The 26749-nt window shown below is 41.1% G+C and overlaps 1 protein-coding gene across 1 annotated transcript in view; it reads right to left on the bottom strand.

Annotated features, from left to right (window-relative positions):
* Positions 1 to 26749, bottom strand: part of L2HGDH (L-2-hydroxyglutarate dehydrogenase) — a 72878-nt gene that overhangs the window by 18422 nt on the left and 27707 nt on the right. The window contains exons 5-9 of the mRNA XM_003901774.3: positions 22851 to 23013; positions 16809 to 16843; positions 7439 to 7606; positions 6033 to 6190; positions 3668 to 3799 (exon numbers count right to left, since the gene is read on the bottom strand). Of these exons, the coding sequence (XP_003901823.1) occupies positions 3668 to 3799; positions 6033 to 6190; positions 7439 to 7606; positions 16809 to 16843; positions 22851 to 23013 (656 nt within the window). The remainder of the gene's footprint in view (positions 1 to 3667; positions 3800 to 6032; positions 6191 to 7438; positions 7607 to 16808; positions 16844 to 22850; positions 23014 to 26749) is intronic.

Here is a 26749-nt window from a genome sequence, read left to right as displayed (position 1 = left end):
AAAATACAAAAATTATCCCAGCACTTTGGGAGGCCGAGGCGGGCATATCACGAGGTCAGGAGATCGAGACCATCCTGGCTAACACGATGAAACCCCGTCTCTACTAAAAATACAAAAAATTATCCGGGCGTAGTGGTGGGTGCCTGTAGTCCCAGCTACTCGGGAGGCTGAGGCAGGAGAATGGGGTGAACCCAGGAGGCCGAGCTTGCAGTGAGCCGAGATTGCACCACTGCACTCCAGCCTGGGTGACAGAGCAAGACTCCATCTGAAAAAACAAAAAACAAACAAACAAAACCACAAAAATTAGTTGGGCGTCATGCCGCGTGCCTGTAATCCCAGCTACTCAGGAGGCTGAGGCAGGAGAATAGCTTGAACCAGGGAGTCGGAGGTTGCACTAAGCTGAGATCGCACCTCTGCACTCTAGCCTAGCAACAGGGCGAGACTCCGTGTCAAAAAAAAAAAAAAAAAGTCTATTGATCTTATTTTTATTATTTAATATTTCAGGTTATAATAAGGAACAGAGAATAACACAATGAATATCCAGTTTCTTCTCAAACAGCTTAAGAAATAAAGCATTACCAATATAATAGAAGCCTCTGTAGAACTCTCAAGATCCCATTCTCTTCCCTCCCCAGAGGTAATCACTCTCCTGAATTAGGTGTTTATCACTCCCCTGCTCGTTTTTATTTTCATACTACATGTGTAATCTGTAAGTAATATATGGTTTTGCTATACTTGTTTTAAAACTTATACAAATGGTATCAAACATATCTTCCCCCGAGAAACCCAAAAACGTATCTTCTACAACTTCCTATTTGTTATTAATAATTTCCTGCACTTAATAACTATAGGAATCAAGAGGCGAAGCGAAAGTAATTGCTGAATTAGTCAGTTTTTCTCTCTTTAAAGAGAGAAATCTGTGATTGGGTTGAATTTGTCCCCAAATACACCTGCCTACAGTGCTGTGCCCGTTTCTACTACATGCCAAAGAAACTGGTAACTGAAATTCACACCCGTACAGCCAAAGACAGGAGAGTTCACTAATATCCACAAGCCCAAAGTCCAGTTCTACCATATGAAATCCAGTGGTCTAAAAAGTTTTCCTCAGGCTTCTATGAAAGGGTGGTAACTGAATACAGGCAGTGAATTCACTGCAACTATTTTTACACAGAATTCACTATGCTCACTTCGTTTGCTTTCCAAGGAATATTAATAGCAGTAATAGAAACCAGATTTGACCAGTCTATTTTCAGATATAAAACATCACAAGTTTGCTAAAGCAGATCACCGAAAACATAAAAGCCCTTATTTATAAGTGAGTGAAAGAAAATAATGGCTACATATTTTTATTCCTTCTATTTCAGAAGGTAAGTAGAGGAGTGAAAGAGATAAGAGTAAAAACATTAGCTGAGTTTTAATAGTTCTTCTAAGGATTCAAACATGCTGGTCTCAGAATGGTACATTAGAGTCAGATTTAAACCAGGACGCTCCCCTAAGGGAGACAGCTGACATGATTATTGCTCTCTTCACAGATACACAGTCAAGTCTGCTGACATTTTTTACCAGGCTAGTTCAGCAGCTGTTACAGAGAAAGCAGATATCTAGTGCTCAGAAGATTCATGGAGGGATGGACTGTAAATGCAGGGTGAGAGTACCTCAAAGTACACTGCTGATTAGGCCTAACAAATGGCTTGCTCAGGAAAAAAGGTGAACACTAAACGCATTACCAAAGAAGGAAAAAAAATAGGTTTGTGTAGTATTAAGAATAATCTACAGACCAAGTCTAGAAAATTTTTTATCTTTGTGTGTGTGTGTGTGTGTGTGAGAGAGACGGAGTTTTGCTCTTGTTGTCCAGGTTGGAGTGCAATGGCGTGATCTCGGCTCACTGCAACCTCCACCTCCCAGGTTCAAGCGATTCCCCTGCCTCAGCCTCCCAAATAGCTGTGATTACAGGCATGTGCCACCATGCCTGGCTAATTTTGTATTTTTAGTAGAGATGAGGTTTCTCCATTTTGGCCAGGCTGGTCTCAAACTCCTGACCTCAGGTGATCCACCCACCTCACAGGTGTGAGCCGCCATGCGAAAAGTCTTTTATCTTTAAGAATAAAAGATGTGGCCGGGTGTGGTGGCCCACGCCTGTAATCCCAGCATTTTGGGAGACTGAAGCATGTGGATCACCTGAGGTCCGGAGTTCAAGACCAGCCTGGCTAACAGGAGAAACCCCGTCTCTACTAAAAATACAAAATTAGGCCGGGCGCGGTGGCTCAAGCCTGTAATCCCAGCACTTTGGGAGGCTGAGACGGGCGGATCACGAGGTCAGGAGATCGAGACCATCCTGGCTAACACGGTGAAACCCCGTCTCTACTAAAATACAAAAAAAACTAGCCGGGCGAGGTGGCGGCGCCTGTAGTCCCAGCTACTCGGGAGGCTGAGGCAGGAGAATGGTGTGAACCCGGGAGGCGGGGCTTGCAGTGAGCTGAGATCCAGCCACTGCACTCCAGCCTGGGCAACAGAGCCAGACTCCGTCTCAAAAACAAAACAAAACAAAACAAAAAAATTAGCCGGGCATGGTGGCGCATGCCTATAATCCCAGGTACTCAGGGGGCTGAGGCAGGGGAATCGCTTTAACCCAGGAAGCAGAGATTGCAGTGAGCTGACATGGTGCCATTGCACTCCAGCCTGGACAACAAGAGCGAAACTCAATTTCAAAAAAAAAAAAAAAAAAGATGTAAGTTGTTCTTGTAGCAAGGACTCTGATTGTTACCATGCTGCTTTCCACTTCTATCCTCAAAGTAGAGTCCCTGAGTACAATAAGGCCCAAGAAAGAACAAAAGAAGTAGAGAAGAAGCAAGGTGAGATGCCAGGTCTAGGAGTGTGTTTCTAACAGGTTTTAATGGTGGTGGAGGCTATTATCCTTAGCAAATTAACACAGGAACAGAAAACCAAATACCACGTGTTCTCACTCATAAGTGGGAGCTAAATGATGAGAACACATGAACACAAAGAAGGAAACAACAGACACTGCAGTCTACTTAAGTGGGGAGGGAGGGAGGAGGGAGAGAAGCAGAAAAGATAACTATTGGGTACGGGGCTTAATATTTGGGTGATAAAATAATATGTACAATAAGCCCCATGACATGTGTTTACCTATGTAGAAACCTTCACATGTACCCCCAAACCTAAAAGTTTTTTTTTTTTAAGTTTTAAGAATCAATCAAAATACAATGTTTTAATGTGCTTATTATCTAATTAGTTAATACACTGATCAATAATCTTAAATAAAATTAAAGCCAAAAGACTTTGGAATCACAAGAATAACTGGCCAGAGAGATTTTAAAAAATTCAGGCAAATTGTTTTTGTCATGAGTGATAGCTAGACAAAAAGGCTAAGGTAGCATCACAATAAAGCTGTCATGGAGATTTCAGATTAGAGTTGTAAGGGAGTCTAGATAATTATAAATGGACCGGCACTAAGGGCCATGATGTAGCAATGACCAATAAATGCACTGCAAAGGGAATTCAACAACATGTTGGGAAAGAGAGCAAACGAAAATTCAGTGCAAAGCAGACTGGCTCTGAAATGGTGCTTACTAATCACCAAGTCAGACCCACCCCCAGGTTCACACAGGTCAGGACTGTATTTACACTCCTTATCACTTTTCCTTACCTAAGTATATCACTGATAGTAATTTCAGGGATGAATTTTTGAAGATACTTCACTGTTGCACCAAGAAAACACGCTTTATACATTTCAGTAACTCCATAGGAAAAATTCTGGGATGCCAGTTTAATCAAGCCACTGAAAACAGAGCAAAACAAATCTTTATGAGACAAAGGAATTCTTTATTACTCTAAAATACCTTTACAATTATTAGATTCTTTTTTTTATGTCATCACAAAAATCTAGGCAAAGTCAGAAAAACTACAGATTAAAAGAAAATCAAGGCAAGGAGTGGTGGCTCACGCCTGTAATCCCGACACTGTGGGAGGTCAAGGCAGGCAGATCACTTGAGGTCATGAGTTCGAAACCAGCCTGGCCAACATGGCAAAACCCTGTCTCTACCAAAAATACAAAAATTAGCCAGGCATGGTGGTGCACGCCTGTAATCCCAGCTAATCAAGAGGCTGAGGCAGGAGAATTGCTTGAACCTGGGAGGAAGAGGTTGCAGTGAGCTGAGATCGTGCCACTGCACTCCAGCCTGGGCAACACAGAGAGACCCTCTCTCAATCAATCGATCGATCAATGAAAATCAACTTTTGGCCAATATAAGAAGCAAACCTCATCAGCTCAGGAGGTAAACAGAGCTGGGCCTGGTGGTGTGTGCCTGTAGTTCCAGCTACTAGGGAGGCTGACATGGGAGGCTCGTTTAAGCCCAGGAGTTTGAGGCTGCAGTAGCCAATGATTGTGCCACTGCACTTCAGCCTGGGCAACAGTGAGACTTTGACTCAAAAAAAAAAAAAAAAATACAGAGGTAAACACCTTCTAAACTCAAATTCCCAAGGAGGGGTTTCAAACTAGAACTCTATAAAGCCTGCCAATATCAAGGCTCTCTAATGCAAATATTACATGCCTTCAACACACCTAAAAGGCAGTGTATGAAAGAAATGGGACATCTACCCTAGTTTTCCTTAGTCAGCCAGAGGTAAAATACTTTAGTTGTTGAGGCAGGGTGTGGTGGCTCATGTCTATAATCCCAGCACTTTGGGAGGCCAAGGCAGGTGGATTGCTTGAACCCAGGAGTTCAAGATCAGCCTGTGTAACATGGCAAACCCTGTCTCTACAGAAAACACAAAAATTATCTGGGCATGGTAGCATCTGCCTGTAGTTCCAGCTACTTGGACGGTGAAGTGGGAGAACTGATCGATCCCAGGAGGTTGAGGCTGCAGCGAGTGACAAAGTAAGACCCTGTCTCAAAATTACAAAACAAAAAAACCTTTAGTTATGATTTTCAAGTGAGACTCTGCAAAGCCTAGATGCATATATGTATATATTTTTACAAGTACACGTGCCAGGAAGCTCCATCCTAAACTTTCTGTTTCAGAATCCACGGAGGGTGAAACTCAAGTATAGCTTTAAATCTAGTGATTTAAACATGAAAATCTAGTAATTTTCATGTGAAACCCTTTAGAGAGAAACATTGCTAAAAGGACCAAACAAAATACCTAATTCAAACAAAACACCTAATTCAGTTATTTCTTACAATAGTAAAGAATTTGTATCTTAGGTCAACACAATTGTACTGTTAGTTTCCTACACAAGGAAATTACTTTGGTCATCAGTAATTTCTCCAGTGGCTTACAAAATGATGGAGACTGGCTCAAAATGATTTTAATAAAATAGCCGTCTACTGATTTTGAGAGAATCTATTTTTCACCCCCAAATAAAACTGGAAAGTTAGCAATACAAGATTTAGATTGCCAGATATATGAATGACTCTTGGCCTTATCTTCTTTTCATTTTTTAATTTTTTATTGATTGATTGAGACAGAGTCTTGCTCTGTCGCCCAAGCTGGAGTGCAGAGGCAGCGATTTCAGCTCACTGCAAGCTCTGTCCCCTGGGTTCATGCCATTCTCCTGTCTCAGCCTCCCAGGAAGCTAGGACTACAGGCGCCTGCCACCATGCCTGGCTAATTTTTTGTATTTTTAGTAGAGACAGGGTTTCACCGTGTTAGCCAGGATGGTCTTGGTCTCCTAACCTCGTGATCCACCTGCCTTGGCCTCCCAAAGTGCTGGGATTATAGGTGTGAGCCACTATGCCTGGCCGGTCTTATCTTCTTTTTAACCAAGACATTACCCTGGCTCATCAGAATTTTCTTGAAGTAGTTAAAATGTTATGCTTATTCCACAAAGCTCTTTTTTTTTTTTGGTGACTCCATCCACTCTAAAGCTTTTAATTTGAATTAATACAAAATTCAATATACCAATCACAAAAATGGGGATTTACCCAATAAGTAGAATATCAAGAAAGACAAAACTTCCCACATTGAAAATATAAGCACATAAAATCATTTTTAAGAATAAGTAACATTACCTATTAATAATTATATCCATAACATCTGTGGCACTGAAGTCAAAGGGTCTGTAACCCTCTCGTTTAAAGGCAAGAACTGCATTAGGACCTAGCCAAATACTGCCATCCATCCTTGGTGTGAAGTGAACTCCTAGGAAAGGAAACCGGCTATCTGGGACCTATAAATTTAACATAGTAAATAACAGCCTCATTTCACATTCCAAGTTATCAGAGATGCAAACATTCAATTGGTAACATAAAACACTTTCTTCCCATGCATTTAATTTGTATTGTGAAAATGTACTCAGATATACTTTTCCATTAACATGCTTCTGCTTAGAAATGCACACAAGAAACCCTGATGCTGGCCAGGCACAGTGGCTCACGCCTGTAATCCCAACACTTTGGGAGGCCAAGGCGGGAGGATCACTTGAGATCTGGAGTTCAAAACCAACCTGGCCAACATTGTAAAACCCTGTCTCTACTAAAAATACAAAAACTAGCCTGGCATGGTGGTGTGCACCTGTGATCCCAGCTACTTGGGAGGCTGAGGCATGAGAATTGCTTAAATCCAGGAGGTGGAGGTTGCAATGAACCAAGATCGCGCCACTGTACTCTAGCCTGGGTGACAGAGTAAGACTCTGTCTCAAAAAAAAAAAAGAAACGAAACTCTGATGTTATTAACCCTAATACATTGTTCCATCTATGCATCTTTCTGGGTAAAGGGGGAAAAAAAAGATGAACTGTCCTACTTCAGGTTATTCTCTGTCTTTCACAAGGGATGTCTATGACTGGACAGTAAAATCAGAGACGCCAGAAAAAAAATACACGGTCATAGCACAGGCTTCTGCAAAGTACAAATACATGAGATTGAAACAGATGAAATTCATGTTTTGGCAAGGTCAAAAATATCAAATAGCCAAATACTGACTATTTCATCTGGTTCAACCTAATATATTTTAAGAGATTCATCATTTCCAGGGTAGTTCCAGACAGAAAAATGAACTCTTCATTTAAATACCTCTGTCTTCTAGTCCCTGAAACTACAGAGTGGCCACATCCCTTTTCTGTACCTATAGATAGTGAACTGAGGAAAAGGGTTGGGTATCAGGGACTTCCATAAGGGAAAGTTTTCCCTTTCCCTCCACCAGAGAGAAGGAAGAATTCAGTTCCTTCCTGATAGCACTTCCCATAGTGCACTCATGCTTTCTGGAGACATGTACCTGCAGGCAATTAATTACAATTTAATAACCATGATACCGGGATAAAGATTTAGGGATTTAACCACAAGAGAAACTGATGAAATGCTTACACAAATGGTCCTTCAAAATCGCTCTTATTTCTGACCCAAGTGAAAGTTGTTTTCATCTCCTTTATGACCACCACCTGCTTGAAAAAAATTAGAAGTAGGAAGCATCATTACCTACCGGATAAATATTTCCTTTTACAAGATAACATTTTTCCGGCTTCAAGAGCAGGTAATCTCCCCGGAATGGTACAATTCGAGGATCAGGAGTGCAGCCACTCAACTCTGAAATACGGTCTGAGTAAAGTCCTGCACATGTCACAACATACTGACATCGAATTTCCTCTCCCTAGTGCAAAATAAAATAATAGTTATTTGTATAGAGTGGAGTAGACTAGGTCAAGAGGGGAAAAACAGGTGATAGAAAAGAAAACAAGGTACAGAAATAGAATTTTTTCTAAAAGAGGATATTCAATACAGGTATCAGCAAAATATGTTCTTTAGCATTTAGGTGGCAGCTAGAAACTGAGGACAGTGGCATGTAAGAGGATGTCACCTTAAATTTTGTACTTTAAAGGTAATAATGGTCAACCCAGCAAGGATACGTAGTAAGGTATACATGCATGCACACAAATACATACAAATCGTTTATTAGGACCTAGCGGGGAGCTTCTTAACTATTTGTTGCATGAAGAAGCAAATGTCATTTAGATAGCCTCCACCAATTTTTTTTTGCTCCCCCACCCACCCCACAGCTTTTAATTTGGATTAATTAAAAATTCAAGCCGGGCGCGGTGGCTCAAGCCTGTAATCCCAGCACTTTGGGAGGCCGAGACGGGCGGATCACGAGGTCAGGATATCGAGACCATCCTGGCTAACACGGTGAAACCCCGTCTCTACTAAAAAATACAAAAAACTAGCCGGGCGAGGTGGTGGGCGCCTGTAGTCCCAGCTACTCGGGAGGCTGAGGCAGGAGAATGGAGGGAACCCGGGAGGCGGAGCTTGCAGTGAGCTGAGATCCGGCCACTGCACTCCAGCCTGGGTGACAGAGCGAGACTCCGTCTCAAAAAAAAAAATAAATAAAAAAATAAAAATTCAATATACCAATCACAAATACGAGGATTTACCCAATTAGTAGAATATCAAGAAAGACAAAACTTCCTACATTAAAAATGTAAGCATATAAAATAATTTTTAAAAATAAAGTTGTTACCTATTGATAATTATATCCATAACATCTCTGGCACTGAAGTCACAGGGCCTGTAACCCTCTCATTTAAAGGCAACCTCTGTATAGCAACCAGCTTCTCCTGTATCTGAGCAATTACTGTGTTACTCTTCGGTTGCCTCACACTCAATAATCCTGCCCAGTTGCAACTGTAATCTACCCACCAAGCAATTTCTCCTTCCTAATCAATATCTACTTTGCAAACTGAGGACACTTTAGAAATCTCATTCATTCAATGCACATTTACTGAGAGCACACACTACATTCAAGGTTTGCTTTAGTGCCTAGGAGACTGCTAATGTTAGGCTGTTATGATTTCCTATAAATTTTATTTTGTGATTATCATCTGCTCATTTTTAACTTTACTCACCAAGTTTGGCCAATTTGCCACCCTATTTCCTAAATGACTTCATTTATCCCGCATTCACCACCACACTCGAATTCCCATCTCTTTGCTTCTAACAGAGTAAACACCTAGCAATTCTGTTCTTATTCTTAGATCTTCTTCCCAGATGACCTATTTTTGAAGCCTCAGAATTCTCACCTGTCTCAACATTTTCTTTCTTTCCAGGCCTTACTGTTTAGCCTTACTCTATTGAGCTAAATTTCCACCTCTGTATGTATCCTATTTTTGCCCTTGCTAGAAAGTTAAGCCTCTTTTCAGGAGTTATACATGTCATCGTTTTTAGAAAAATTAGATGAAACTTCTCCACAAAGAATTCAAATTAGCTAGACTAAGCCATGATTGTTTTAAGACCTTTGAAGTCAAAAGGGCTGTCAAGGTCTTGCTCTGTCACCCAGGCTGGAGTGCGATGGCGCAGTCCTGGCTCACTACAGCCTCAACCTCCTGTGTTCAAGTGATTCTCTTGCCTAAGCAAACAGCTGGGACTACAGGTGTGAGCCACCGCAACCAGCCAAAAATACCTTTTTCTAAATAGGTTAATATCTTTCCTGTTCATCTAGAGTTATATTCTAGAAATACGAGAGGTATTTTTGTGACATAAATCATCAGCTCCTACATAAAAGATTGGCAGTTCTTTTGTTCTTGGAACAAAAAAATGCAGATAAGTCTTATGATAGATGTAAAGATAGTAACAGAATTTATAAAATGGTACCAGCATGCAATAACCTAATAATTCTCTTTAAAAACTCAAGCAACAGTTCCCAAGAAAATTATCAAAAACTATCACAGATTTCTGAAATCATTTTATGCTATATGTTAAACAATAATTAAATTCAGTAACATATTAATTTTACTTCCAAATTAAAATTTAGGTAACCATCAAATGATACATCTGTTCAACATAAATTTCTTTTAGGCTGGGCACAGTGGCTCATGCCTGTAGTCCCAACATTTTGGGAGGCCAAAGTGGGAGGATCATTTGAGCCCAGGAGTTCAAGACCAGCCTGGGCAACACAGGGAGACTTTGTCTCCCTATGTTTTATTAGAGATAAAGTCTCTAATCAAAAAAAAAAAAAGAAATTAAAAAGAAGAAGAAGAAATAAACCATGTATGTCTATTGCTCTTTCATAAGTGAAGCAGATTTCTCCACACCCCCACAATATCCAATGTATAAATCTTTAATTACCAAATCCTACCTGCAAAAATTTATTTTAAAAATCCCTGGCCAGGCGCAGTGGCTCACACCTGTAATCCCAGCACTCTGGGAGGCTGAGGTGGGTGAATCACTTGGGGCCAGGAGTTCAAGACCAGCCTGGTCAACATGGTAAAACCCTGTCTCTACTAAAAATACAAAAATTAACCAGGCATGGTGAGACACACCTGTAATCCCAGCTACTCATGTGGCTGAGGCACAACAATCACTTGAATCTGGGAGGCGGAGGTTACAGTGAGCCAAGAGCATGCCTCTGCACTCCAGCCTGGGCAACAGAGTGAGATTGTCTCAAAAAGACAAAATTTCTTTTAACTTTTCATAAAACTATTTCAACCTGGTAAGTGGACCGCTCAATTTGAATTTGAACCCCAAAATTATACTTACTGAAAATGCCAAAATAAAGAGCGGCAACTCTGGGTAAAGTATATATCCACTGGTATGCCATAGGCCCCTGTATATATTCTATCATATGATGCTATACTCTAGTGAAAATGTCCCTTAGATGAGGGCAGGCACAGAAAGAGATTTTCAATTCTTCTTTGAATGGAAAGCCTGCCACTTGGGTCACATGACCCAGCAACTCTGATGGTAATCGAACTGTCTGCAGCAGATAGTCATACTTTATAGAGCCTTTGGAAGGCATATGTGGGCAAATCACAGCACAAAACTTCACGGTTTTTGGAGGAAAGTTATACCATCCTCTGCACATAACTAACCTCCTTTTGAGAAAGTGCTTCTGGCTTTGACTGAACACTTGACCACAGGTCACTAAGTTACCATATGAACTACCCATTATTAACTGGGTGGTGGTGTCTGACTCATCAAGCCACAACATTGGGTGTATATAGCAGCATTCCATCATCAAGAAAAATTGTAAGATAGGGTTGTACAGGTCCTGCTGGCACACATAAGTTGCAGAGTTAAGTGGTTCAAATTCCCATGGCCCCTATGCCTGCTAAATTGCCTCCTTCCTATCAACCTGCCTCTATAGCCCCACAGGGAGTTCTCTATGACCAGTTGACCTAAGAAGAAAAAATATAGGCCAGGTTTAGAAATGGTTCTGCACAACATGCTGGTACCACACACAACTGAACAGCCACAGCACCAGAGCCCCACTCATGAGTGGCCCTGAAGGACTGTGGTGAAGAAAATATTCTCAGTGGGCAGATCTCTGAACACCACACCTAGTTGTTCATCTTATTTCAGAAGGACAGATGGCCAAAGGTATGGATCTACACTGTTTCATGTGCAACAACTAATGGTTTGGCTAGATGGACAGGGAAACGACCTGTGGAGAAAGGTGTATGAATGGACCACTTCAAAACAGTTTCCGAGAGTAAAGATATTCAAGTTCCATATGAATGCTCACTGAAGAGAAATCTTGGCCAAGGACAATTTTAATAATCAGTAGAAAAAAATGACCTGCTCTGTGGATGTTAGTTAGCCTCTTTCTCCAGGCACCCATCTCATGAACTACATGATTAGGTGTAAAGATAGTCTCCATAAATGGTGCTGGGAAAACTGGATAGCCCCATGCAAAAGAATGAAATTGGACTCCTATTTTACACCATTCACAAAAATTAACTTGAACTGGATTAAATATTTAGATTAAAAGATTAAAGATTTTAGATTAAAAACTAAGACTCCCAGAAGAAAACATAGGGAAGACATTGGTCTTAGGAATGATTTTTTTTTTTTTTTTTAATAAGGCACCAAAAGCACAGGCACAAAAGCAAAACTAAACAAATGTGACTATATCAAACTAAAAAGCTTCTGCACAGTAAAAGAAATGAAGAGACAACCTACAGAATTGGAGAAAATATATCTGATAATAGGTTAATATCCAAAAAAAGTAAGAAATTCATATAATTCAATAGCAAAATAACAAATGAGCTGATTAAAAAATTAGCAAAGAAAGGCCAGGCACGGGGGCTCACGCCTGTAATCCCAGCACTTTGGGAGGCCAAGGCGGGTGGATCACCTGAGGTCAGGAGTTCGAGACCAGCCTGACCAACATGGAGAAACCCCATTTCTACTAAAAATACAAAATTAGCCGGGTGTGGTGGCGCATGCCTGTAATCCCAGCTACTCAGGAGGCTGAGACAAGAGAATCACTTGAACACGGGAGGCAGAGGTTGAGATGAGCCAAGATTGTGCCACTGCACTCCAGCCTGGGCAACAAGAGCAAAACTCCATCTCAAATAATAATAATAATAATAATAAATACAATAAAATAAATAAAAATGGGCAAAGAAGCCGGGCATGGCAGCACGTGCCTATAATACCAGCTACTTTGGAGGTTGAGGCAGGACAGCTTGAGCCCAGGAGTTTGAGGCTGCAGTGAGCCATGGTCATGCCACTGGACTTCAGCCTGGGTGACAGAGACCCTGTCTCAAAAAAAAAAAAAAAAAAAAAAGGCCAGAGGTGGGGAGGGCAAAGGACCTGAATATGTATTTTTATGTATTTTTTTCAAAGATATACAGATAGCCAACAGATACATGTAAAGGCATCCAAATCACTAATAATCATCAGGAAAATCAAAACCACAATAAGATATAATCTCACATCTGTTAGGATGGCTATTATCAAAAAGACAAAAGAAAACAAACATTGGTGAGGATGTAGGGTGCCCTATCGATGGGAATGTAAATTGGACAGCCATCACAGGAAATGGTATGCACATTCCTCAAAAAATTAAAAATAGAACTACCATATGATCCAAATTAAAAATAGAACTACCATATGATTTCCTCTGGGTATATACCCAAATAAAACAAAATCAGTACCTCAAGGAGATATCTGCATTCTCATGTTCATTGCAGCATTATTCACAACAGCCAAGACATGAGAACAACCTTAAGTGTCCATTGACAGATGAATGGATAAAGAAAATGTGATATATATATATATATGTGTGTGTGTGTGTGTGTATATATATATGTGTGTGTGTGTATATATGTGTGTGTGTATATACATACAATGCAATACTATTCAGCCATAAAAAAGGAGGAAATTCTGCCATTTGTGACACCATGGGTGGGCCTGGAAGATACTGTGCTAAGTGAAATAAGCCAGATAGTGAAAGACAAATACTGTACAATCTCACTTACATATGGGATCTAAAATAGTTGTATTCATAGAAAAAGAGAGTACAATGACGGTTGCTACAGACTGGGAGGAGGTGGGCAGGAATGGGATGATATTAGTCAAAGGGTACAAACTTTCAATTATAGGATGAATAAATTCTAGAAATCTAATATACAGCATGGTGACTATAGGTAATAATACTGTATGGTATACTTGAAATTTGCTAAGATAGCAAATCTAAGTGTTCTCATCACATACACATAAATGGTAACTATGTGAGGTGGCAGATGTGATATCAAATAACTTGATTGTGATAATCATTTCACAATGTAAACATAAAGCTGGAAAACATAGTTATGGTAGCAAGGTTGGAGGTGATCGGCAACATGGACTTATTCACCAAGGCTGATCTGTCTACAGCTAATGCTGAGTGCTCAATCGGCCATAGTAGAGACCAAAAGAGCCACTGATATGGTCCCTGGACCACTTCCATCATAGAAAATGCAGCACTTATTTCTCACTTGCATAGACACTTGCTCGGAATATAAATTTGTCTTCCCTACCTATAATGCTTCTGCCAAAGCCACCATGTGTGAACTTATGAGATGTCTTATTCACCATCATGGTATTTTACAGAGAATCATTACTTCTGATCAGTGAACTTACTCTGCAGCAAATGAAATGCAGCTATAGGCTCAGGATCATGGAATTCACTGATTTTACCATTTTCCCCATCACCCTGAAGCCACTGGGTGACAGAAACTGGAATGGGTTTTAGACGTAATAGCACTAGCTGGCTGGCAACTCCTTGAAGGGCTGGGGCAATTTCCTCCAGGATGCTCTATGTGCTCTAAATCAGTGACTAATATATGGTATTGTTTGTCCCACAGCCAGAATTCACAGGTCTGGAAATTGAGGTAGAAATGAGCGTGGTTCCTTACTATTACCCCAATCATCCACTACATGAAATGTTTGCATTCTGTCCTCACAACTTTGGTCTTATGATCTAGAGGTCTTAGTTCCCAAGGGAGAAGTACTTCTACTAGAGAATGACAGTGGTTCCATTAAATTGGAGGTTGATACTGCAACACCTGGCCACTTTGGGTTCCCTTGCCAGTAAATCAAAGAGGGGATTGCTGTATTGAATTGGATAACTAATCTTGACTCTCAAGAAAATGAGTTGCTACCACAACTAGTCTTGGGGATGATAAAAAGGAATTTGTCTGGAATACATATCTCCTGAAGCTTCTCTTAGTATTCCCATATACTGTTATAAAAGTTATTGGAAACTACCTCAACCCAAAACAGCCAGGGCTGCTAATGGCATAGACTTCAGGAATGAAAGTGTGAGCTACACCACCAAACTAGAAACCATGACCAGCTAAGATGCTTGCCAAAGGCAAAGAGAATATGAAATGCATAGTAGGGGAAGGATATCATAAATATTGGCTATGGCCACATGACTAGTTACAGAAATGAGGGATGTTATAATCTGAGTATATCTTACTTTAAAATAATAAATACATTTCTCCATACATTACCTAATTCTTTATTTATTCCCATTGCTATAGACTGAATTGTGCCCCCCCCAACACCCCAATTCATACATTGAAGCCCCAACCCTTAATGTGAATTTTATGTGGAGACAGGGCCTTTAGGGAGGTAACTAAGGTTAAATTAGGTCATAAGGGTAGGGGCTAATCCAATAGCACTGGTGTCCTTACAAGAGGAAGAGATACCCAAGATCATGCTCTCTCTTTCCGGGCGCACACAGAGAAGAGGCCATGTGAGGACATAGTAAGAAGGCAGCCATTAACAAGCCAAAAATCAACCCTACCAGCACCTTAATCTTGAACTTTTAGCCTCCAGAACTGTGGGCTTTTTAGGCCACCCAGTTTGTGCTATTTTGTTATGGAAGTCTGAGAAGACTAATATACTCATCTCTACCATTTCCACATTATCTAACACAGGGTTTCTCAACCTCAGTACTACTGACTTTGGGGGATAGACATTTCTTTGTTTTGGGGGCCTATTCCCCACACTGAAGGATGTTTAGCAACATTCCTGGTATCTACCTACCAAATCCCAGTTGCTGTGCCCCTCCCCTCTCCCAGTTGTGACAATCAAAAATGTCTCCAAACATTGCCAAATGTTCCCTGAGAAGTAAAACTGCCTCTAGTTGAGAACTACTTATCTAATACAAAATGCTTAAATAGTGGTTAACCTTATATCTTGGTATTTAAGTTACAGGATCTCAAAGCGGGAGTGTAACTCAGCTAGTAAAAATTAAACATAACCCAGGAGGGATAAAGTAGACTTTGTTTTTTTTGTTTTTGTTTGTTTGTTTTTTTGAGAGTTAGTTAGCATGTCTTCAGTCCTATGAAAGATAGTTACACCTTGTTAGGTGGAAGCATACTTTTACTTCTGTCTTTATTTGGAAGCTAAATATCATTATAAGGTTATAAGGGGCGTGGACAGATGTCAGGTTGACAAAGGGTAGACTGTAGGGGTTTGTACTGTGTCCATTTGGTTAAGCTAGGAACTATGCTTGACAGAATCCCCTTCTCTTCATGGTTCCAACTTAAAGTTGGTCAAAACAGGAGCTGCATATAATCTGGTGGCAGAGGGTCGGGCGCGGTGGCTCACACCCGTAATCCCAGCACTTTGGGAGGCCGAGGTGGTCAGGAGATCGAGACCATCCTGGTTAACATGGTGAACGCCTGTCTCTACTAAAAATACAAAAAATTAGCTGGGCGTGGAGGCGGGCGCCTGTAGTCCCAGCTACTTGGGAGGCTGAGGCAGGAGAATGGTGTGAACCCGGGAGGCGGAGCTAGCAGTGAGCCGAGATTGCGCCACTGGACTCCAGTTGGGGCGACAGAGTGAGACTCCATCTCAAAATAATAATAATAATAATAATAATCTGGCAGCAGAAGTAAATCAGCAGGTATTATTCTCTGAAGGTCATCCTAGTCCAAAGAGGTGACAGACAGATACCCACTGTCCAGTGAATTCTAGCTCCATATTCAGCTCTGTTTCCCAATTACTGATCCATCAACTCTCTTCTGAATCTACACTTTCCCAGAAACTTCCACAATTGTGTAAGGTCTTATTCTATAATAAATCCTAGAGCACTCATTAATGACTCTGCTCCCTTGAGTACAACCTGATGCAGTGAACCTACAGGGAATCCACTGCTTCTATGCCATTCAGTGGTTCTTGCTTTAGGTCTATGTGAAGATGAAAAAAAGCAGTCCATCTCCCTCTGGAAAACCTGTGTACTCCCTCTACCGAAGTCTTCTAATTTATAGAGAGTTAATAAGTTAGTGGAGATCAGTAGGCAGAGTGATAAAATATCTATCAGTTTTGCCTTAAAATTAAACACTCCATATGCTTATAATCCTGTTCTTTGCCAGCACAGTCACTTAATTAGGACATTCCCAAGCTGAAACTCTCCTTAGAATAAAAGCTGTTAAACATCCCTAAAAGAAATTCTCTCAGAATTACTTTTACATTAGATAAATGCCATTCAATAACTTAAAATACAGCCCTGTGGGTTAATTTAATTTTTAATAAAGGGGAGGGAAATAAAGTAGCCAGCAGTTTTGCTTAAGAATCTTTACCTTTGTATTCTTTATAACAATTGGATATTGCATTCCTGAAAAAAAAAAGTAAAAAATTTATTTTTAGCAAAAGGCCAATATTATTTGAAATATTACACTAGCAACAAACTTAAATAACTTTTTTTCTGTCATTACTATGATTGTACCCTACAGTTCATTCTGAAACTTTTTACCAAATAACAATGAAACTAGTTCATACTTAACAACATATAAAACTCCAGTGTTTTTAGCTTGGTTTTAACTCATCTAATCTATGCTTACAAACCATACCCCACCTGACCTCCAACATAGACATAGCTATTATAATCCTGGAAACCACACTGTATAATGGATCATCATAAACCAGTATGTATTTTCCCACAGAACTAAAGCTATGATATGAGAAACTTTGCCATCCACGTGTTGGTTACTGGATTCTTTGCAGGTTCTACATTGCTTAGAGAAGCAAGAGTTCTCGCAACACAAAAACTTCCAATAAAAAACTGACCATTTTTAAAATTAGTTCCAGGCCGGGCGCGGTGGCTCAAGCCTGTAATCCCAGCACTTTGGGAGGCCGAGATGGGCGGATCACGAGGTCAGGAGATCGAGACCATCCTGGCTAACACGGTGAAACCCCGTCTCTACTAAGAAATACAAAAAATAGCCGGGCGAGGTGGCAGCGCCTGTAGTCCCAGCTACTCGGGAGGCTGAGGCCGGAGAATGGCGTGAACCCGGGAGGCGGAGCTTGCAGTGAGCTGAGATCCGGCCACTGCACTCCAGCCTGGGCGACAGAGCGAGACTCCGTCTCAAAAAAAAAAAAAAAAAAAAAAAAAAAAAAAAAAAAAAAAAAAAAAAAATTAGTTCCCACTCAGATACACGGGATCTCAAAGTTTTATAAAGCATACATAGAGCAGATAAATATAATCTACTTGTACCATAAATTTGGTTTATTATGCTACCTACCTAAAAAAACTTTAATTATTTAACAATTTTGCTCATCATTTTAGAATTCAGAAAGACAGAATGATTCAGATGGCTTAGATCTCCTTAAAAACCTGTCAAGGAAGAAAGAACAGAACACTACTTTTTTTCTCCTTCAAATTTCTCAACAGCAAATAGAAGCCTCAAAAATCTATCATTTGGACAAAAAAAATATTAATGCCCTCAAAGCAAAACAAGACAAACTCTTAATTGCACTCTTAAACTGTGTGGAGGCTGGGCATGAGGTGGGGGGAGTTCCAAATGACCAGATCATTTTATGACCTTAGGCTGTCATTCTGACATTCTGAAACTTGGGTGTGTCTAAAAATCACTAAAAGCTTATTACTAGGTGCTATTTCCAGACAGTCTGATTCAGTAAGTCTGGGTGATGCTAACATTTGCATTTTGGGCCAGGCACGGTGGCTCATGCCTGGAATCCCAGTATTTTGGGAGGCCAAGGTGGGCAGGTCGTTTGAGCTTAGGGGTTCAAGACAAGCATGGACAACATAGTGAGACCTTGTCTCTTTTTATAATTAAAAAAAAAAAGAAGAAGAAGAAGGAAGAAAAGAAGAAAAAGGATATTTAAAAAGATAGCTTGGATCCCTTTCATGGTTCTCGAAATACACAAGCAGGCTGAGCACAGTGGCTCACTCCTGTAACTCTGAAACTTTGGGAGGCTGAGGTGGGTGGATCACCTGAGGTCAGGAGTTTGAGACCAGCCTGACCAACATGATGAAACCCCATCTCTACTAAAAACACAAAATTAGCTGGGCATGGTGATGCATGCCTATATTTCCAGCTACTCAGAAGGCTGAGGCAGGAGAATCACTTGAACCTGAGAGGCGGAGGTTGGAGTGAGCCAAGATCGCGCCATTGCACTCCAGCCTAGGCAATAGCGTAAGACGCTGTCTGGAAAGAAGAAAAAAAACAAAAGAAATATACAAGCAAAAGAGTTCTTTTGAAATTACTCCTTGGTGGTACTGACACCTCTCTAAGACTGAGCCACATCGGTCACTGCTTTTTTTTTTTTTTTTTTTGAGACAGAGTCTCACTCTGTTGCACAGGCTGGAGTGCAGTGCACTGGTGCAATCTCAGCTCACTGCAGCCTCTGCCTACCAGATTCCAGCAATTCTCCTGCCTCAGCCTCCGGAGTAGCTGGGTTACAGGCACGCATCACTACACCCAGTTAATTTTTGTATTTTTAGTAGAGACGGGCCTTTACCATGTTGACCAAGCTGGTCTGGAACTCCTGACCTCAGGTGATCCACCCACCTCGGCCTCCCAAACTGTGGGATTACAGGCATGAGCCACCGTGCCTCCCAGGTCACTGCTTTATACAGACATATTTACAGCTGTCAATAAAAGGATCAATTCAGTCCTGTACTCTTCACAGAGACACAAGGTTTGCCAATTTTCCTACTGACTACGTTTGCCATTTAGAGATACAGAACCTGAATAGTTGTATCGGTAAACTGGACATCTGAGTCCCATAGGATTTTGCAAATTAAAAAAAAATTATTTTATTTAATTAAAACAAATTTTTTTATGTTTAGTAAAGATGGGGTCTCACCATGTTGCCCAGGTTGGTCTTGAACTCCTGAGCTCAAGCGATCCACCCACTTTGGCCTCCCAAAGTGCTCGGATTACAGGCATGAGCCACTGCCCTCAGTCCTAAAAAAAAAAAATTTTTCTTTTTGAGACAAGGTCTCACTGTGTTGCCCTGGCTGCAGTGCAGTGATGTGATTATAGCTCACTGCAGCCTCAAACTCCTGTGCTCAAGCAATCCTCCTGCCTCAGCCTCCTAAGTAGCTGGAAGTACAGGTGTGTGCTACCATGCCCAGGGAATTTTAAAAAATTTTTTGTAGAGACAGGTCTCGCTATGTTGCCCAGGCTGGTCTTTTTTTTTTTTTTTTTTTGAGACGGAGTCTCGCTCTGTCGCCCAGGCTGGAGTGCAGTGGCCGGATCTCAGCTCACTGCAAGCTCCGCCTCCCAGGTTCACGCCATTCTCCTGCCTCAGCCTCCCGAGTAGCTGGGACTATAGGCGCCCGCCACCACGCCCGGCTAGTTTTTTGTATTTTTTTAGTAGAGACGGGGTTTCACTGTGTTAGCCAGGATGGTCTCGATCTCCTGACCTCGTGATCCGCCCGTCTCGGCCTCCCAAAGTGCTGGGATTACAGGCGTGAGCCACCGCGCCCGGCCAACCAGGCTGGTCTTAAACTCCTGGCCTCAAGTGATCCTCCTTCCTTGGCCTCTCAAAGTACTTCTGAAAATTTTAACTTCACAATTAGATTTGCTGTCCAGACTTCTAAGGGAGAAAAAAAGGAAAAAAAAAAATTCTCCAGAATGGTATATGTTCCTTAGGAGTGGTAAAGTCTAGCACACTGGAAGACTAATTTACATGTTGATATATATAGACAAGCCAAAAAGGAAATGTCATGTCATATGAAAATTTTTTCTCTCTTTTCCAGGAGTATAACAAATTATCATTCAAGCTGGGTGTGGTGGCTCACGCCTGTAATCCCAGCACTTTGGGAGGCTGAGGCAGGAAGATCACCTGAGGTCAAGAGTTTAAGACTAGCCTGGCCAACATGGTGAAACCATGTCTTTACTAAAAATACAAAATTAGCCGGATGGGGTGGCACACGTTTGTAATCCCAGTTACTTAGGTTACTTAGGAGGCTGAGGCAGGAGAATCGCCTGAACCCAGGAGGCAGAGTTTGCAGTGAGCCAAGATTATCCCATTGCACTCCGGCCTGGGTGACAAGAGTGAAATTCTGCCTCAAAAAAAAAATCAATAAAATAAATAAAATAAAAAAAAATAAATTATCATTCATAGTTATAAAATTCTGGTTTTATAGGAACTTTCAAAATTCTTCAGTTTATGGTTCTTTGTCCTTTTTTTAGTCTACTGGTTTATTTCTATACCTGGTTGTTCAAACTAGTCTAACTGTAAGTCTAGAGCAATGGTTCTCAACCAGGAGTGACTCCTTCACCCCCAACTCTAAGGGAACATTTGCCAACGTTTAGAGACACCTTTTTTTTTTTTTTTTTTTTTTTTTTTTTTTTTGTCACAGAGTCTCCCTCTGTCGCCCAGGCTGGAGTGCAGTGGCATGATCTTGGCTCACCGTAACCTCCGCCTCCCGGGTTAAAGTGATTCTCCTGCCTCAGCCTCCTGAGTAGCTGGGACTACAGGCGTAAGCCACCACGCCCAGCTAATTTTTTGTATTTTTAGTAGAGACGGGGTTTCACCATGTTGGCTAGGATGGCCTCGATCTCTTGACCTCATGATCCGCCCACCTCGGCCTCCCAAAGTGCTGGGATTACAGGCGTGAGCCACTGTGCCTGGCCTAGAGACATTTTTAATTGTAATCACTTGGGGGCGTGATGGTACTGGCATCCAGTGGACAGAAGCCAGGGATACTGCAAAACATCCTACAGTGCACCGATAGCCCCCTACAACAAAGAATGATCTGGCCCCAATATCAATAGCGTCAGAATTAAGAAACCCTTTCCTAGACCTCCCCTCTGCAATTACCTTGGTATCCTACTTTCCTAGTCCAGCCTCTTAGCTTCCACCTTCCTGTTGTGCTTCACAGCCAGTCTTTTTCCTTCATTCTAACCACCAATTTCTCAAACTCTTCTGTCTTCATTTAAACCAGTGAAGCTTTCCACCTGACATCTTTGTTAATCTGAAATTCTTGCTCATTATTCGGCTTGTGGGGAACATGGTGTGGGTCCAATATAGTTCAGTAATTAACTATGTGGGCTTTAGGTACAGACTGTCTGAGTTGAAATCCAGACTCCACCACTTACTACTTGTACAACCATGGCCAAGTTTCTTACTCTCTCTATGTCTCAGTTTTCTCACCCTAAAAAAATGTGAGTAATAATGGTACCCTGCCACAGAAAATTTTAAGAGTCAAATGAGTTAATACTTGGAAAGCACTAAGTGCTTAATAAATGTTAGCTATTGGCCAGGCACAGTGGCTCACACCTGTAATCCTAGCACTTTGGGAGGTCAAGTGGATGGATCACTTGAGTCCAGGAGTTCAAGAGCAGCATAGGGAACATGGTGGAACCCTGTCTCTACAAAAAATACAAAAACTGGGACAGGCACGATGGCTCACACTTGTAATCCTAGCACTTTGGGAGGCCGAGGAGGGAAAATCACTTGAGCTCGGGAGTTCGATACCAGCCTGGGCAACATAGTGAAACCTCATCTCTATAAAAATTAAAATTAAAAAAAAAGGAAAAATACAAAATTTAGCCAGGTGTGGTGGTGGCAAGCACCTGTAGTTTCAGCTATTCGGACGGCTCAGGTGGGAGGATCACTTGAGCCTGGGAGGCGAAGGTTACAGTGAGCGGGGATCACGCCACTGCACTCCAGCCTAGGCGACAGAGCAAGACTCTGCCCCAAGGAGAAAAAAATGCATTTTTAACAAGCATTGTCAAGAGATGCTGACTCTAACCTACAGGGTAGGGAAGTGTTTGGAGACGAATTTTCCATAAACAGCCTTGGCAGTTCAGATTTTAGCACCAGTCAGAAGTGTCGGACCAGGGTCTGGTTCTACCAGCACAAGACCCTCCAGGAGTCCCAGTTCTCTCACATTCAGTCTCATCCTTGTCCCTTCTGCCCCTACCTCTGGTTCTGCACCGTACTCTAGCCTAGCTCCTTGTGGCTCTCCCACCAGTACTACCCCCAAAAATATCCCAATTAAAAAAAAAATCACTGTAAGTACAGCTATTCCTTAGTATCCAAGGAGGATTGGTGGCAGGAACCCCACAAATACCAAAATTCAAGGATACTTAAGTCCCTTATATAAAATGCATATAACATTTGCATATAACCTGTGCACAGACTCTGGATATTTTAGATAATTTCTAGATTACTTACAATACCTAATGCAATGTAAATGCTATTTTTTGTTATACTACATTTTTTATTTGTATTATGTATTGTTCTACTGTTATTTATTTTTTTTTCCCAAATATTTTTCATCCTCGGTTGGTTAAAACCACAGATGCAGAACCCATGGATATGGAGGGCTGATCTTTTCAATAGAAAAGACAAGGATAGCTTACCATCTATACTTCTTGAAGGACTTTCTTTAGCCATTTCAATATCTTTTACTTCAAAATTAGTCAAGACAGAGCCACCTGCTTCTTGGAAATCCTGGGCAAATGACAAAGCCACCTGCCGATAGTCCACAATGCCAGTATGTGGACAATCAATCGCCATTAGACCCTGAAACAGAATTATGAAAAGATAACAGATAAGAGAAATAATACTTGCTAAATAACAAAATCTCTATAATCAAGAAACAATTGGCCGGGCGCGGTGGCTCAAGCCTGTAATCCCAGCACTTTGGGAGGCCGAGACGGGCGGATCACGAGGTCAGGAGATCGAGACCATCCTGGCTAACACAGTGAAACCTCGTCTCTACTAAAAATACAAAAACTTAGCCGGGCGAGGTCGCAGGCGCCTGTAGTCCCAGCTACTCGGGAGGCTGAGGCAGGAGAATGGCGTGAACCCGGGAGGCGGAGCTTGCAGTGAGCTGAGATCCGGCCACTGCACTCCAGCCTGGGTGACAGAGCAAGACTCCGTCTCAAAAAAAAAAAAAAAAAAAAAAAAAAAAGAAACAATTTTGTCCTTTAGAGGAGTTGATTTTGCCAAGCTTTTCTTGCTGCTACAATGAGTTTTTCCATTTATTTATCCCTCACCATACCTGATTCTGATTTGATTCATATCTGATTCTGAGTTGAATTCCGTATCATCAAACAATTATGTTTTAAATAAGCTCTAGTGAGATTTTTCCCAGTAGCACATACTACGTTGTGCATACTTGGTAAGAACTCAAGAGTTGTTCTAGCTACTCACAATGTTTCCAGAGCATTGCTTTGACTTGCTGCCCAGACCCTATCTTTGAGACTACAAATATGGAATGGAGATTTTATGTGGTTAACTCAAACTTTTTCTTCAGGTAATACAAGAAATTAATAGACTGGTTTTTGTTTGTTTGTTTCTGTTTTTGTCCCTAAAGACATGTCCAAATCAATGTTCATCAATCTGTAGGTGAATAACCTATATAACACATGCTTATTTTATTTTTTTAGAATAAATGTTGAACATGTCATTGACCTTTTCTAATTCTAAAGAAAAGGATAAGAGGAGAATTTCACACACTAAGTACTGACTACATTTTGGTGATCATTGTTAACAGCACCATTTTCTGTTGCCCTTTTTTGCATATCAGTATATCAGTTCTCCCAATCAATTTTCCCAAGAGGGTAGCCTGCTATCCAGGATAACATCCAGAAGGTGAGTGCTATTGATAAATTCTGCCATCCTCTCATTTGGCCAGCACAGCACTATCGTTGTTGTGGTTTTAAAATAATATCAGATATAATACTATTGTAAAGATCTCACTCTTGTATTCACCACCTGACCATTACCCCAACACATTCACCTGCTTGGCCCTTAGAAGATTTTCACTTTGCGGCTAGGTGCGGTGGCTCACGCCTATAATCCTAGCACTTTGGGAGGCCAAGGCAGGTGGATCACAAGGTCAGGAGTTCGAGACCAGACTGGCCAATTATGGTGAAACCCCATCTCTACTAAAAATACAAAAATTAGCCAGACGTGGTGGCAGGCGCCTATAGACCCAGCTACTCAGGAGGCTGAGGCAGGAGAATCGCTTGAACCCTGGAGGCGGAGGTTGCAGTGAGCCAAGATCACGCCACTGCACTCCAGCCTGGACAACAGAGACTCCGTCTTTAGAAAAAGATTTTCTCTTTGCTATCCAACTGTGACCAATGTTTCCTAATGACCAGGTCACACTGAGAGTAAAGACTCCCAAAACATCAACAGTCTCTTTTTTAACAAACTAAAAGCAATGTTTGGCAAACTTCATCATTTTCCTGACAGTCTCAATTCTAGAATACGAGAGTATTTGCCAAGCATACGAAATCATTCCTTCTGTTTTGATACAGTCAATAAACATAAGACTTAGTCATTGACTAAATTCACATGTCAGTAACTATAACTCAACTTCAACCTATAAACAATATTTTGGGTACAATAACCTTAGAAGCTCACTTAGGATAATACCAAGAGATTAGTCCATGAAAACTTCCTTACCTAGCATAAAATTACGTGACAAGTATAACAGAGGGATAAAAACATTCTGTAAAAGTGCTTCATTCTCGATCAATTGTTTTTTACAATTTCAAATAGCTTCCTTATTCATCTTATGCTCCCATTACCCAGCACAACGTCTGACACACTGAAGACACTCAAACATTTACTGAAGGATTGAATTTGAGGGCTGTGTTTAAACACATAAGGTCCCCCTTACTCCATTCCAGACCTTCCCTAGAAGGCGTCCCTTCTTTTCTTTCTCTTTCTAGTCTTGGTTTTCCCCCTCCTCATAAGATGTTGGTGTTCCTCACCTATACATGTGTGTTGTAGAAAGGTGAAAAAAGTCATCATAACCAAGCGATCCAATGCTCTGGCCTGGGACTAGCTGCAAGGTAGAGGCTGCCAAGTTGGGGTGGTATTGGTGGACAGGCTGGCTGTGTCTGTCACCCAGGAGGTTGGGCATGAACTGTCCAGGTCAGCAGGTCAGAGATTGAAATCTGAGGCCTTGGCAGATCAGAACCAGGCAAGAACCAGGCAAGCAGGACAGGGAAAGTTGAGAGCAGATCTCAGTCAGGATACAGAGGAACAGATGAACATGTGATTGACCAACAGTATTAATAAAATGGCAAAAGCAGACCAGAGGTCAAAGTAGCAGTGAGGATTTGCCCAGAGAGGGAGCAGTCAAGAGTTATCTTCAGCTACTCTGGACATACTGCTTATGGGGTAGCCATGCTCTGCAAGAAGTACTTAAAAAAAAAATAAAAAGAGCTATCCTCCCAAGTCAAAGTTTACAGTGGCAGTTTAAAATTTTCCAAGGGCCTCTCCCTGATGATACTTGGTTTTCTTAAAGGGACCTGGTCTAAGAAACCCTTTAGAGCTGCCCTGGTAAACTTCTTTCTAGGGGGCCCGGAAAACAAAGAAGTGACCCTGTACCATGGACATTTTATCCACTATTTTATCATATAGCAGTGGTGACATTTTATCATATAGCAGTGGTGAGGTTGGTGAGGAAGGAAGGACTTTATTCAAAACATCTTTAGAAAATAATCAAACTACATGTTCTACTACATATTGCCATCCCTAAACACATGTAAACACTAATGATTACAACTTAGAATCATATAAAGTATATCGTGGAGGCCTCAAAGAGAAGCAGAATATGCCTCTTTTATAAGTTATTTTACTCATTCATCTTTCAAGTGGGGGTTTGTCTCTGAGGGTTTCTTAAACAATTGTACTAAGCTAAAAGCATTCCCTTAACATTGGTACAGGAGAGTACCAGCTCTATCAGAATACTTATCGCTATATTAAGTTATATCTTCTTTTACACTATAACCTCCTTCAGGTTGACAGCCACGGCTTATTCATCTTCTTATCTATCTACAGTGTCTAACACAGTATTTGGCACATAGTAATCAAAGAACCTTTGGTTGAACCAAACAGAAAAAAGTACCAGTTCTCAGTCAGATCTTGGGGTGGGAACTCTTTGGGAGCTGTTTGACCCTGGGAAAATAACAAACAGTTTCTTTATTTATAAGACACAAAAGTGTGTGTAATACATATAATTTCATTACCTATGCACACATATCTCACTGACCTCATTCCAAGGACCTGTGATGGTCACATCATCAGGTACAGAAAACAATATCCAGACTCATCCATAACCTTTACAACATCTGAAAAGTTTTTTTTTCAGTAACGCATAATATAAAAAATCATGGGTTCCTGTTCCAATTTTTTCTATCTCTAAAGCCTTAACAAGTATACACAACAGACAACAATCAGATAGACCAATTCTCCACATTTCAGTATCACTAGGATACCAGTAATCCTGTTTTTCAAA

This window comes from Papio anubis, chromosome 7 (genome assembly GCF_008728515.1).
Source record: "Papio anubis isolate 15944 chromosome 7, Panubis1.0, whole genome shotgun sequence".
NCBI lineage: Eukaryota > Metazoa > Chordata > Mammalia > Primates > Cercopithecidae > Papio > Papio anubis.
This window is presented reverse-complemented; position numbering and strand designations above follow the sequence as displayed.